At 45.0% G+C, this 13952-nt stretch overlaps 1 protein-coding gene across 1 annotated transcript in view; it reads left to right on the forward strand.

The window, feature by feature from the left end:
* The window catches only part of PHLPP1 (PH domain and leucine rich repeat protein phosphatase 1), a 140371-nt gene extending 133416 nt beyond the window's left edge, over positions 1-6955 (forward strand). The window contains exons 15-17 of the mRNA XM_061449316.1: positions 335-529; positions 2710-2938; positions 4884-6955. Of these exons, the coding sequence (XP_061305300.1) occupies positions 335-529; positions 2710-2938; positions 4884-6002 (1543 nt within the window). The 3' untranslated portion in view covers positions 6003-6955. The remainder of the gene's footprint in view (positions 1-334; positions 530-2709; positions 2939-4883) is intronic.
* The last annotated feature ends 6997 nt before the right edge of the window (positions 6956-13952 follow it).

Genomic DNA, 13952 nt, shown 5'->3' on the forward strand with positions numbered 1-13952 from the left:
GGCTTTTGGAGGAGCAAGTGCAGTTTAAACTGATGTTATTTCAGAGATACTTTTCCCCATCTTTCTGCAAATAAGAGAGTTGTTCACATGCTGAAAAGGAGAAAAAATCCTTAGGGCCGGGCTTGAGCTACCAGCGTAGTTCTCTCCACATCTTAGCACTGTGGTGGGCCTGACGCTTCTCCACAGCTCAGAAAGCAGTCCCGAAACGTGTATGAACAGAGGTGGTTAAAACTAGGACTCGGACTGGGCTGCATCTCTCTGGTCAGAATGACAAGATGAGAAACTAGTCATAGGTAGCAACCTTGATGTTCTCCTCTTTTGTTATTTTCGCTAGGCTGTGTGTGGCAGCGCTTTCAGCCAATAACTTCTGTGACAACCGGGAGGCGCTTTATGGTGTTTTTGATGGGGACCGCAATGTGGAAGTGCCGTATCTGCTGCAGTGCACAATGAGCGACATTTTAGCAGAAGAGCTGCAGAAAACAAAGAATGAGGAGGAATACATGATCAACACTTTCATCGTTATGCAGAGGTGAGTCTTGGATTTGAAACCTCTTTTATCTTGTGTATGCTCACTGGGCAGTTTATTCACTTTCAGGTCAGACACCTGCTCTTGCTTCAAAAAAATGTGAGAGGGGGAAAAAAGCCTTGGGATCTGGCTGTGGTGCTTTCTTTTATTGCTCATTTTGGGAATATTGCTTTCTGTTCCTTCCGGGTGTGAGGAGAAAAACTTCAACACCTCCCCACCCAAACAAAAACAAAACAAAGCACCTGCAAAGTTACTCAATGCTCATGACTAAGTGGTGCGTGGAGGTTTACTCCTTTCTGGTATCTTCTTTAAGTCTTACAGTTCACAGTTGCTGTAACCAAGTCAGTGGTATGAATCTCTTGATCATGTTTTAAACTTCCTTACTATTACTGGCTGCAAAGCCTGGGCTTAACCTTTCTGTTTCTCTGTACCAATTCAGGTCATTTAAAGCTACACAAATACTGAAAATGTGTAGTCTGACTCCTTAAAAATGTCTGTATGCTGTCATCCCTTTCACCTTAGAATATTATTTGAGCAGGACCTATCCAAAGAGATTGTGCTATGATAGCTGTGAGTATAATGGTAGCTCTTTATAGTGGTTTGGAAACCTGTGTGCGTGCTGTTCTTGACAGAAGAAGGAATTGTGCCTTCAGAGACACTGAGTGAAGGAGTATGAAGAGAATTGAACAAAGGAGAATGAATCAGTCAGGGAAACAAAGGAGAAAGCAAATAAGTAGCTTAGAGGCTGAGGAATCAAGTTAAAAGTAGCATTGCTTGTTGTGGAGTTGCTGTACCTTTGGAAAGGAAAAATACTGAAGTTCTGGTATCAGGAAAGATACGGAAGCAGTAGAGTGGTAAAGAACCTTACAAACACAAGAGAGAAAATGCTTCCTTCCCATAATTGCTTATAACAGTGCTTCAGACCACTAGTTGAGAAGGTGGTTGCTGTATGCTTAAAATGTTCAAACATAATAACAAATTTGAGTATTGAAAGTACTTATTACATGGCTCTATTTACTACTAATGCAGTTTCATAGGAATGTGGCTTTCTGACAAAAAAAATGCTGCTTTTTGGTTTTGTTTCTTTTTGGTTTCAAGTCAAAATAAACTGACCACCTTTGGAGAAATAGTATTCATTCCACTTGCATTTAATCATTCATTGAGGATTATTACAGATGATGCACAACACTCCTGAAGTGTATTTTTAAAAAACAAAATGAAGCAGCACATTGAGGCTTGGTTTCAAATTCAGTGGTGCATTCTCTCCCCGGATTTTGAATTAAGAGTTCTTGCCAGCTGTATCTAGCCTTAATACAAATGTTAGTAACTTTTGTGATTTGCTTTCTAGTTGCTGTAATTCCCAATTACTATAGGAGAATGTCCTGATAAACAAGATACAAGGAAGGATGGATGGTTTCTCAGAGTCTAGTATTGAAATGAATTTACATTCTAATGATGGGACTCTGAAAACTTTAGTTTTATCCATAGATTTTAATTTTTTTCCCCAGTACAGTTCCTGTTATAACACTAGGCTTAAATATTTCAAAGAGCCTATTTAACAGGTGTGCCTTCTTGTAGCAGAGTAAAAGCCACTTGGTGCTTTCTTGGTCATCATTTAATACTTTGAGAGTATTATTCTAAAGACATCACAAAGCGGTGAACCTCTGCCTTCTGATTTTGCTCCAAAATCGAGTTTTTACAGTTAGAATTGCTATTTTCTGTAGCTTCAGAAGTCAGAAAAAACAGCTGGATAACATGAACCCCCTTTTTAAGCTCTACGTGTATTAAATTAATAGTCCTCAGTACTTTTTTGGCCCTCTTCGTTTCCTTTGGTCTGACCTTTAAAACAAATGTTTTTAACAGGTAGAGGAAGACATCTGTGCAACTCTTAAAAGTGTAAAGATGTTATTGTTCTAAAATTGAGCAGATTTGAGTGTCCACATATGTGGATATACCCCATATACTTGTATGTGTAAATAAGCCCTTGCCTGAGAGTTGCACATGTCTCTGCAGTGCTGCTGTAGTGTCACACTCTTAAGTGGGGACTTTTGTTTCTGTCCCAGTGGTCCAACAGAGTCAATGCACCCAGTGCTTGTGGTTGCAGAACAGCGGCTGTTTCTCCATAGTACCCATAGCACTTGTTTTCCAGTTAAAGGACAGTCACTGTTTTGTTTAAATTCCAGGAAACTTGGAACAGCTGGACAAAAACTTGGAGGCTCTGCTGTGCTTTGCCATATAAAACATGATCCCATGGACCCTGGTGGATGCTTCACACTAACCTCAGCAAACGTGGGGAAGTGCCAAACTGTTCTCTGCCGAAATGGGAAACCTCTGCCTTTGTCCAGGTGTTACGTGATGAGTTGTGAAGAAGAGCTGAAGAGGATTAAGCAGCATAAGGCCATTATCACAGAGGTTAGAGAACAGTTAGGGACTGTTGCAACTTGCAGCTTTCTTGGGGAGCATTTACACAGCAATGCATGAAACTGCATGCTGATGTTAGTGAACCTCCAAGAAGTAGTGGGAATGGTGTGCATTCCAGAGTTGCACTTTTCCTTTCAAGGTGATTCATATCATGCCGTCAAGTTACCATGTGATAAAATTTGCTTTTCCATCCCATTGCCATGCTGGATTTTGGTTAGCTTCAGAGAGTGAGCAGCTGTGAGCATGTTGCACTGAAACAGGAACGCAGACACCCTCCTCCTCATGGGAAGAGGAATTGCTGTGTTGGAGCTGTCATGAAGAGCCTCTGTAATTGAAAAGGATGACAGGGCAGAGCACTTGGAGCAGTGCTGTCCTTCCCTTAGGAGGCTCCTTGCTCCTGGCAGGCTGACTTTGCTGTCTGAGCTCCTGCGTTCACCGAGCTGTCCTTTGAAGGGCAACTGTCAAAGAGAGCACTTGCCCAAAGGAAACCCCTTCCTGTGCTCAACTGAACCGTGAGAGAGAAGACTTATTTGTTCCCTTCTTACAAGCTTGAAGCTACAGCTGTCAGTTTTACTTTGCCTTGTGCGACACATGCGCAGGAATAGATAAATATTGAATCCTCCTAATGGTGGAGGAAAGGGCAGAAAACTCATTCCTGTATGTCTGTGAGCAGCGTGTGTGTATGTGTGTGTGGTGGGGAGGTGGAATAAGTCATGTGCCTATTGATCAAGCCAAGGAAAGGTGGCAGCTGGGATCTCAAACGTGACAAGTTGGGAGTCACTCCAACATAGCGTGCATCACTGAGGCACGCTTGTTGTAAAGGAAAGGGGAAATTTTTGCGCTGAATCTGAAGATGACTCACTGATTTCATGCATAAGTTGATGGCTTATCACTTCTGTCAGCCTTCTAATGGGGAAGTTAACAAGGTTTTTTTGTTCTTCCGAGTGGTTTTAAAAGGGAAGCTATTTTTAGTCATAATTCACATTTCTGTGGTTATCTGCTTTATAATAATCAGTGCAGTCATCAGCTGGACCAAATGAGTGTAACTCTTCACATTTGTTGTTCTTCTCGAACACGCAATTAGCAGGGTGCAGCTATCCCTAGCGAGCAGACAGATAGCCAGGCTTGCTGGTTCAGACGCTTGCACTGCTTATTCTGAGAGTTTGGATTCTAACCAGGACACTATCCTGAGATTTGGACGTGCATGGGGTTTATTTCTCAAATACGTCCATTTTTACTGATGTTTTCCCTTCAGATACTACTCCTCCTCCCCTTGGAAATGTCATGTCTAAGTGGGAATGTAGTAAGTAATTGGGGCATGTAAAACATTTCACTACAGCTCAGCAGACTGAAAAATGCAGACTTGCTCTCTGCTGCATTTGACTTGCATGCATCATTTACAGTCTTTTTGCTTTTTTTTTTTTTCTAAATGAACTTCTGTTTCTGAAGTGATGAGCCAAGATGAAACCTATGAATGTTACAGCTGCAGGAGAAGAGTCATAACTGAATGACCTGCCCCTGTGTCAAATGGAGCTGTGTGTGGCTTTGCCCTGTATAAGGCCAGATATAGTGGGTGGAGGAGGGATAAGTCTGACTCACTGGTAAAACATTAGTCCAGTTGGCTTTCACAGCTGCAGGAGCAGAATAGATGGCTCTTTGTTGCAGACTTCTGCTTTGTTGGTCTGTGCATAGGTGATGCTGATGATAAATCAATAGGGTATAGGAAGTGTAGTGCAGGATTGCAAACCAGCCATTGCTGTGCTGTAATCCCAGCTCTGTCACCTCCTTGCAAGTCACTTTGCTTTTGTGTCATCTTGTCTGTAAATGGCAGTGTTGAGGGTACTGCAGTAACAACCATCAGTAAGACACAAGGAGATGCAGGTGCTGTGTATCCCTGTCTGCTTTGTATCCAATTTCCTGTCCTTTCTAATTTCAGGACGGCAAAGTGAATGGTGTGACTGATTCAACAAGAATCTTGGGGTACACCTTCCTTCACCCAAGTGTTGTGCCACGTCCTCACGTCCAGTCCATCACCTTAACGCCACAAGATGAGTTCTTCATTCTGGGGAGCAAGGGGCTGTGGGACAGCCTCTCAATGGATGAAGCAGTGGAGGCAATCAGAAATGTGCCTGATGCGCTGGCAGCCGCGAAGAAGCTTTGCACTTTGGCCCAGAGTTATGGCTGCAACGACAGCATCAGCGCTGTCGTGGTTCAGCTGAACGTGACAGAGGACAGCTTCTGCTGCTGTGAACTTAATGGGGTCCCACCCCCTAGCCCAGGCATCTTCCCCCAGTCTGTCAACGTGGTCATCAAGGACAGGCCCACAGATGCGCTCGGGATGCCATCTTCCAGCAGTGGCATGGCTTCGGAGATCAGCAGTGAGATCTCCACCTCCGAAATGAGCAGTGAGGTGGGGTCCACGGCATCCGACGAGCCTCCCCAGGTGGCCATGAACGAGAGCAGCCCAGCCTACCCCGGGGAGCAGCGCTGCATGCTGCACCCTGTCTGCCTATCCAGTTCTTTCCAGCGGCAGCTCTCCAGCGCCACCTTCTCCAGCGCCTTCTCCGACAACGGCCTAGACAGCGACGATGAGGAGCCAATTGAGGGGGTGTTCACCAATGGCAGCCGCGTGGAGGTGGAGGTGGACATCCACTGCAGCCGAGCGAAGGAGAAGCAGCTCCTCCAGGTGCCGGTGGAAGCCAGCGACGAAGGTATCGTCATCAGCGCCAACGAAGACGAGCCCAGCCTTCCCAGGAAAGCTGAATATTCTGCTACAGGCACAATAGGGCGCCGGCGAGGCAACGGTTCTGTGGCTCCACAAGAGAGGAGCCATAACTTAATTGAAGTTGCAACAGACGCGCCGCTCAGAAAAACAGGGGGCTACTTCGCTGCTCCGGCGCAGCCCGATCCCGACGACCAGTTCATCATCCCACCAGAGCTTGAAGAAGAAGTCAAGGAGATTATGAAGCAGCACCAGGAACAACAGCAGCAGCAGCAGCAGCAGCGGCAGTATCCGATGGACCACCTGGCAGACTATTACGACACACCACTATGACCCACTCTATTCACTGCTCAGAAATAAACTAACAAACAAGGAGACTTGAGTGCGGGACCCAGTGGGTTCACATTACAGCAGGGGTTTTCCTTATCCTTTTCCTTTATATACTTCCTTTTCCTTATCCTGCCACTACAGATAACTGCAGCTTTTCAGTTTGTTAGGTTTAATATTCATTGACTTTCTTCTAGAGACGCTTGACTGATAAAGTTTAAAATAGTTAACCTTCCCTTAACATATCACGTGTAAAAACAAAAAAACAAAAAATAATAAAAAAAATAATAAAAAGGTTTAATATATTGCTGAGAAACAGATGATGATGTAATATTTTTTAAAATGGCTTGTTTGTTTTGTTTGAAAAGCAGGGCAGTAGCCAGTGCTAAATGATTTAAGTAATATTGTAATACTGTATTTCTTTGAGAGAAAAGGCTTTTTTTGGTCTTGAAAATGATAGACATTTGTAGAATATGGAGACTAACTCCTAGGAGTTGCTTTACTCTTTCAGGTGACTTAAGTCACTGAGATTCACTAATTTTCTCTGAGAGAACAGTTGATTGGGGAATTCCTGTAAATAGCTCAGTGTTGTATAGTGATGCTTACATGTTTTGTAGCCTTGGCATTAAGGACACAACCTGAAAAACTGACCTTTTTTCTTAAGCGACTCTTTGGGCCATGGTCATTAAGCATTACGGCCTGAGTGGCTGTGTACAAGTTAGCTAGAGCTGAGGTGGTGTCGACCATTTAAAGAAAAACCCACTTTTTCCTCTGGTCTCTCTCTTTCCTTACTTTTACAGACACGTTTTGTTTGTGTTCCTTACTGCTGCCACAACCAGCATGATTGTATAGAGCTCATTTGCTGTAGAACATTTACATACCAAGAGTTATATTAAAGCCGAATGCACAAATGAACATGTCATAATTTTTGTTATAATAAATATGAAATTTACACCTGATGTCTGCTTCTATGTCTGGATAGCTGAGCAGCAGCTTTCAAACAGTAGCTTGCTGTTGTTCATCAGCGTGCTGCTCAGTTTAAACCAAGTGCGGAAACTCCTTCAGCTCGTTCACGTTTTTACACTAACTGCAGAAGCTCACGTGTACTTTTAGAATTTAAAGGCCGTGCAAAATGGCCTTTAAAAGATACAAAACAACTCTCTGAGGAATTGACCTGTTTCTGTTTTCCTTTCTCAGTACTAATTCAGCATTATTGATTTGCCCTTTGCCACAGTATTGACAATGCTACAAGACTGAAGAGGAGCGGTGCTCTGGCTCTGTCCCACTGGGACCAAGTAACTCAAGATAGAAATGATGAAGAAGGGATAATGTGAGTGCTAAGAAAAGGGAGAAAAAAACAAATCAAACCATTGGGTGTGGAGAGAAGAGGGGAAAATGTAAGGAGAAGGCGGAAAAGTGAACTCAAAGCTTACCTACGTGAACTCGAACGTGTTGAATGAACATGAGTTCAATGGCAGTTTGACTTGGATTACAAAAGGGTATTTTTGTGATTCCTGTGGGAAAGGAGCAACACCCTTTTCCACTATTTCCTCCAACCAACTGCTCCATTTTACTTGTCACGCTTTACAAAGCTGAATTAGTGTGTGATCCTGGCAGTGTGTTGCTCCTGCTTGACATTTGGTCTGTATTTTGGGAGAGGTCTGTGGTAATAGGCTGTTGTCCTTATGCTGTCCTAGGGTGAAATAGCCAAGTTAGGACAGGATTGCTGTTAACAAGAGATTTGGAGTTTCCTTAAATAATAACAGCAGAGGAGCAGACATGAAAATACCTGGTTTGGTAAACGTTTGTAGCGCTGTCCACTGTAGATCTACAAAGTTGTACTTTATTGTAATTTGAGCTTCAAAATATCTCTTTTTCTTAAAGAAACCTCATTAAATAATGCATTTAAACAAAAAGTTTATGGCTTGCTGGCTAGTAACTCTTAGGTGTTCCTTGGTAAATGGTTTGTGTATTGCAGATTTTGACTGATTCCTTTCCCTTGGTGTCCTGGGAGATTGTTACCTGTTTTCAAGTTCTGTTCAGATGTTGCTTGAGGGTGAAGGTGATAACTTGCAAGGACACTGCCATGGCCTAGGCAAGTGAGTACACGTTTAGAGTTTCCTGAGGAAGCTGGAAAATTCTCTGTACCTTAAAAGGAAAAAAAAGGCCATTCTCTTCCATGTAGCACCTACTGCTGCATGGGGGCGTAGAAGGGCTTGAATTGATTCAAGCAGAGCAGTAGGATTCAGAGGAGTAAACAGAACAGCAGCTTTAGCCTGGGCAGCCTCATTTCCCTGGACACTGCCTGTTGTCAATGGAGATGAGCTTTTCTAAGAGGAGAAGGCACTCCGGTCCTCAAGCAGTTCTCAGCAGTGCTGTTGTAGGGTTGGGTCCCTCAGTGCTCTGGCTGCAGGGGGTGCTGTGTGGACGGAAGTTGGTAAAACACCGTATCTTGTGCTCGGCTGGAGCCAGGGTGTCTTGGTGTCTGCTAAATGACTGTGCTTTGCTTTTTCTGCTTTAGCGGCCTGCTTTGTTAATTCAATTGACTTACTTCAGAGCCAATTCAATCCAATTCAGTGCACTATTGTTGGATTAATCGATTTGTTTCTTACTGATTTTTTTTAACGTGCATGCTTGCACTCCTTGCAGTGAGGATTTCATGGACTGCTGCACGAACCAAGCTGTTCCTCTTGATTGCTTGCATTGTGGTGAGGGGTGTGCCGTGTCCTGCACTGAAGATGTAGTCAGATGACCTGTACCTAACAAGGCTGCTGCTTCTGTGCAAAGATGAAAGCTAAAATCCATCTGCTGCTTGAGAACAAGTAAAACCTTTTGCACCCATTCAAATCAAAAGATCGGGGTGGAAAAACTCTAAATATCTCATAGACTAACAGCAGACCCAGGGAAGAATCAGGATACCATTTATCTAGGACACTAGTGGGGGGAAAGGTTCCTTGTTAGCTTCAAGTCCCTGGTTTAAATGTTTGGTCCCTTCGTTACCCCAAACCTTTGATTTATACTTCCATTCCTGTCGAGTTCAACAGTTCATCCTTTCGGTCATCCCTTCTCAGGCTGACAAGTTGGGATTCACCTGCAGTTCACTTGGATGCCTCATTCTACCTTTTATCTCCTGTAGTGAGCTAGGCTTGCCCTCTAGGTTATGACTGAAGCAGGATCTGAATGGAGCAGACGCTATCTCATCTTTTTCCATATTTCCTTAATATTGTGAGCTGAAGGGAGATTCTTAATCCACAAGAGAGAGCTCATCAGGAGCATGACACCACTGCAGCACTGAGGAGGCTGTCGTAACTGCAAGATGACAGAGACTGGGATGGGCAGGGCTGGTTTGCTCTCCCGCAGGGGGATCTGGCACTGGATGAGCCCCTGAGGCTTTCTGCTGTAGGAGAACCGGGCAGCTGGGTTTCCAGCCACAGAGCCTGCACCTCAGGTCGAGGAGAGGGGATGAATTCGATGGTACCAAGGCTGGGAGGTAGTGCCTGCCTGTGGATGAGGTTTAGCTAGCTCTTACTGCCCTGTAAGATCAGTTCCAGTGTCCTGTTGCTTGTTACAGCCCCATGTCTCTCACGTTTTCATCTGAGCTTGTTCTTCCGTGTCAACTTGTCAAAACATAAGCAAACAGCCAAAAAAGAGATGTCCTACCAGTGGTTCTGTGGGATTGCCTTTGGAGGCCTGTGTTCAGGGTATGCAGGTGACTCAGGGTCCCAGGGACCACAGGAATGGGGCTGTGGAGGCCTTTTGGTGCCCCTGGTATCAACTGGGATGCAGCCCTACGATGGAACCTGGGCACTAGACATGATGCACAGCAGGCTCTTCTCTCCCCTGTCAGATTAAGCACAGCTGCACCAAGAGAAATATGTGTATTTTAACGGTAAAGTTGTCAGTATTGACTCACAGAACAGATGGAATTGTTTTGCTAATTAAATGTATGCTGTTGAATGTTTTAAAGAAACTTGGGATGCAGAGCTAGGAAGGAAGGCTGGTGTAGCAGAAGTGTGCGACTCGGTGACTTGTGAATAAGATGCTTTCTCGTTGTAATCCCTCCTACGGAGAGAGACACCGGCATCTTGTAAAACAAAGAAATTTAAAAATAATTAAATATTAAGAATGTTGCAGTAGGTGCACATGCAGTTAGGACTTGGTCCTGAGAAACAGAATATGCCAGTAGAATTATAGAATATATAGTAATGTTGTGCATAAAATAGTGCATTGAATAGAAAGAATAGAATAACACAATGGTTTAAGTTGGAAGGGACCTTAAAGCTCACCTAGTTCCAACCCCCTGCCATGGGCAGGGATTCCTTCCACTAGCCCCGTCCAGCCTTTCCTTGACCAGTGCCAGGGTTCACCATTCTGGGATTCCATGGAAATGTGTCCATGGCCCATCCTGCTCCCTGGCCCCTCTTCAGGATTGGGGATGTGTGGGGAGGGCATCTGCAGCAGTCAACCTTCCCCCTCCTGGTGATCTGTGGCTTGCACTTGCTTGAACCAGGAGCAATCTCCTTGTGAAGATAAGAAATGGCTTTCAGGCCTCCTCTTTTTTCCGATTAAGAGCCGAGCTGTTGCGTTTAGGGTAGGAAAGGGCGTATTGCTGCTGTCTGCGCTAACTGAAAGCTCCAAGGGCTCCCCCTCGTGTTACCGCAGGACGGGACCAGCACTGCTGCATCTTCATCCTTGGAGTTAAAGGAGGGCGTCTGATGTACTCGCGCACCCCATCGTGCGAATCAGGCAGGAACTGCAGCGGGCTGGAGGAGCCTTCCTTCAGCTGAACAAACAGCAGCAACCATGACATGGCAGGTACCTGCTCCATACAGGCCGAGGACCCTCATGCACACCCCAGCCTCCCTGAGCCTTAGAAGCGATTGCCACAAATCTAAACAAGGAAAGGAAGGAAGAGGGAGCCATGGGAGCTACATCTGCTACTGCTTATAGAGCATCTGCAGTGTTGGCAGGTGAGGAGATGGTCTTGGTGAGCTCTCAAGTAGTCTTAGTGACTGGGCAATGAAATCTCGATCAGACCATGCCTTATTTATTTAGACCAGTAACTTGACTAATCTTCAAGCTAAGCCACCAGTGTAAAATCCTGAATCTCCTTCAAGCTGCTCAGGGACACAGGGCCATCTTGTTAGGGAGCTGCTTTTGCAGTCTGAAAGAGGGCAAACCTCCTTTTTACTGTTTGCGCTCTCTATCCCATCTCCCCATGGTGATCAGGAATGCTAACCAACCTCCACCTAGAAAACCTTATACTCACTAATTTCCTGTCACCAGCTCTTCCAGTGTCTGGTGGCTTCTGTTGTTGTTCTGTGCTGAGGATCCTGCACTCAAATACTGAGTGTTTGGAAGTCACCGTGGTCTTTTATGCTTGCAGCTTTCAGGTTGCTGTGGTGTGAGTGAGAAGTGGCATAGGTGTGCAGATGATAGTACAAAGCTCTGCTTATATCTATAAATCTGGGTACGGTGGGAAGCCTATGAGCAATGTGTATATAATGCACAGCTGAGAAACACAGATTTTTACTAAGCAGCTGGACACATTCAAGCCTCTTTTTCTCCTCCTGCGCTTCCATTGTCCAGATTTATCCTGGAAGTTACTACAGGATACCAAAAACTCAAGGTTTTTGTATAGCTATAAATGCCTAAACACGTCCATTATACAGTTTTTCTTGTCGTAACGAAAGTAATATATCCAAGCTTTTCTGAAGCCTGTTTAAAACACAGTCTTTATCTATGTGCATCTCTCACAAACCTTTCTACACCCTTCTGAGAAACCAGTTACCTGTTAAAGACGTGCATGCCTTTCCCTCACTTGAGTTCTTTGACATGGCCTGAGAGTTTAGGGAATGCAGTAGCAGGTGCAGGTTTGTGTGCAAAACAGCATCACTGGAAATGGAAAGCCCATTTGTAGCAATGAAGGGCATCCTGTGATCTGCCGATTTTGCTCTGTCACACACCAAAACCAATTACATGAAAAGCACTGACAACCTGCAGACCTTGCAAGGAGCCTCATGTTTTATTTATGGAAGGTGATGGTGAGCATCTGTGACACTTTTTGTGCTGTGCTGGCATTAAGCTGCTGCAATACACTGAGCACCACCTTTTCCTGGATGAGTAATGACGAATGTCATGGCTGTCATAAGCAATGCGGTCACAGTCCCCTTCAGTAACGTACTTCAGTCTTGGAAAAGAAAAGGAGATGCCCGAGTTCTGCAAATGTAATTGAGAGATCGGAATTACCAAAGGCCTGCTGTGTATCTGTAGCTTTACTCAAGTTATGCTGAATGTAAGTTGTGAAGAAAACCTACCAGAAGAGCAACTTCAGTGAAGATAAATCTGAACTGGGAGCAAAATGCATGAATTATGAAAGAGCAATTTCCATTCAGGCTGTTCTTTGGCACTGTAATCCCTGTATGTACTCTCATCACTTTAAAGCAGTTTGTCCTGTAAGCTGTGATCCCAGTTTTTCTCAGTGCTAAGCCTTTAATTCAGTTTCTGCTGTTGCACAGCCGGTCTGTGATCCTAGTTGTTTCTCCACATCGGATACACTCGAACTCTCCTGAAGAACTAATGGGAAAAGCTTAAACTGTGATAAAATTTAATACAGTCCAGGAAAGTTTTCTTAAACTCATGAAGAAAACTGGAAAACTTGTTTGTGCTTATCTGAAAACTTCCTTTTGGTGGATGGCACGAGGGTGCTCAGCAGCAGGAAGGCAGTGCCCTGACACATGGAGGTCTTCCAGCAGCACCAGATTTACAGTGCCAAACACCTGAATTATTTGGTGAATGTAAAGGTTGTACTAAGCCTGTCTGGAGCAGTGAACATCCTCTCTCCTCTCCAGCATCACGCCCCTCAATTTTGCCTTTTACACTGAAATGAGACACCTGTGCCTTTAGATGCTGATTTGCTCCGTTCTTGACAAGATTCCCCCAGAACTGCCTTTATGAACCCCTAGAATGAAGTTTACTCAGCAGTGGGATGCAGAATAAGGTGACTGTTAATTGTGTTTCTAAATGTTGTCACCGTAACTGTCTTGTGCCCTGTTTCCCCTCCAGACCAGGGCATGGAGATGTGATTTTTCAAAGGGAGATTGTTTTTCTCCAAGGCTCTTCTGTGCGGAGGGGTCTCTCTGTGGACAGTTAATGGCCGGGGAGCTCAGCTGGAGGGTTTGCTCTCAGACTAAAGCTGTTTGTTCCCATGTTGCAGGAGACAGGTGCAAATGGATGTTTTAAATGCAGAGGGGCTGGCTGAGCGTCTCACAGGTAACTCTGAGATAAATGAGCTGCTCAGCTCACCCCAGCACCTTGCACTGGAGACCCACCATCTGCAGTGGGGCTTTTCTCCTGCCAGGCAGTTCCAGTTCACCCTGCCACCCACATGCATTTCCTACCATCTCCAGGGATGGTGGCCATTTTATTCTTCTTTTTGAAGGTTCAGAATAGGCTTGGTGTGCCAGAGGGTTTCCCACTGCACCAGTGGTGGGGCCCCCGAGGCTTTTATGTTGAGAGAGGCCATGCTGTCTACCTACAAGACAACCTCTCAGGGAAGCACAGATTTGACATTTGCTATCACCATTTCCCTTGCACCGGGTGGTAAGTTGATGGTGGTCACAGTGGGCAAGCTGGATACACCCTGAGGATCCCTCTCAAAGAGGGACTGAGGGTGATGATGACTGTGTGAAGTGCTTTGGGTGCAGGGGCTGCTTCAAAGAAAAAGGTGAGTTTATGTTCAGCGCTGACCTGAAGCAGGACATGCTTGCACAGGGCAGGCAGCAGGGAAAGGCTTAAAGAAATGACAGGGCTGATGGAGCCATTTGTCCTGCCTTTGTTTGCTGATCCCACTGCAGATTATTGTCCCGTACTAAGTGGCAGCCACTGTGCAGAGGTATCGGTGGGGCACAGCCATCTGCAGCAGCAGGTGGGAAGGCTAATCTGTCCCGGAGGGTA

Source organism: Pezoporus flaviventris, unplaced genomic scaffold (assembly GCF_033815535.1).
Source record: "Pezoporus flaviventris isolate CSIRO_AGI_PZ_B2104156 unplaced genomic scaffold, CSIRO_AGI_Pfla_v1 ptg000007l, whole genome shotgun sequence".
Classification (NCBI taxonomy): domain Eukaryota; kingdom Metazoa; phylum Chordata; class Aves; order Psittaciformes; family Psittacidae; genus Pezoporus; species Pezoporus flaviventris.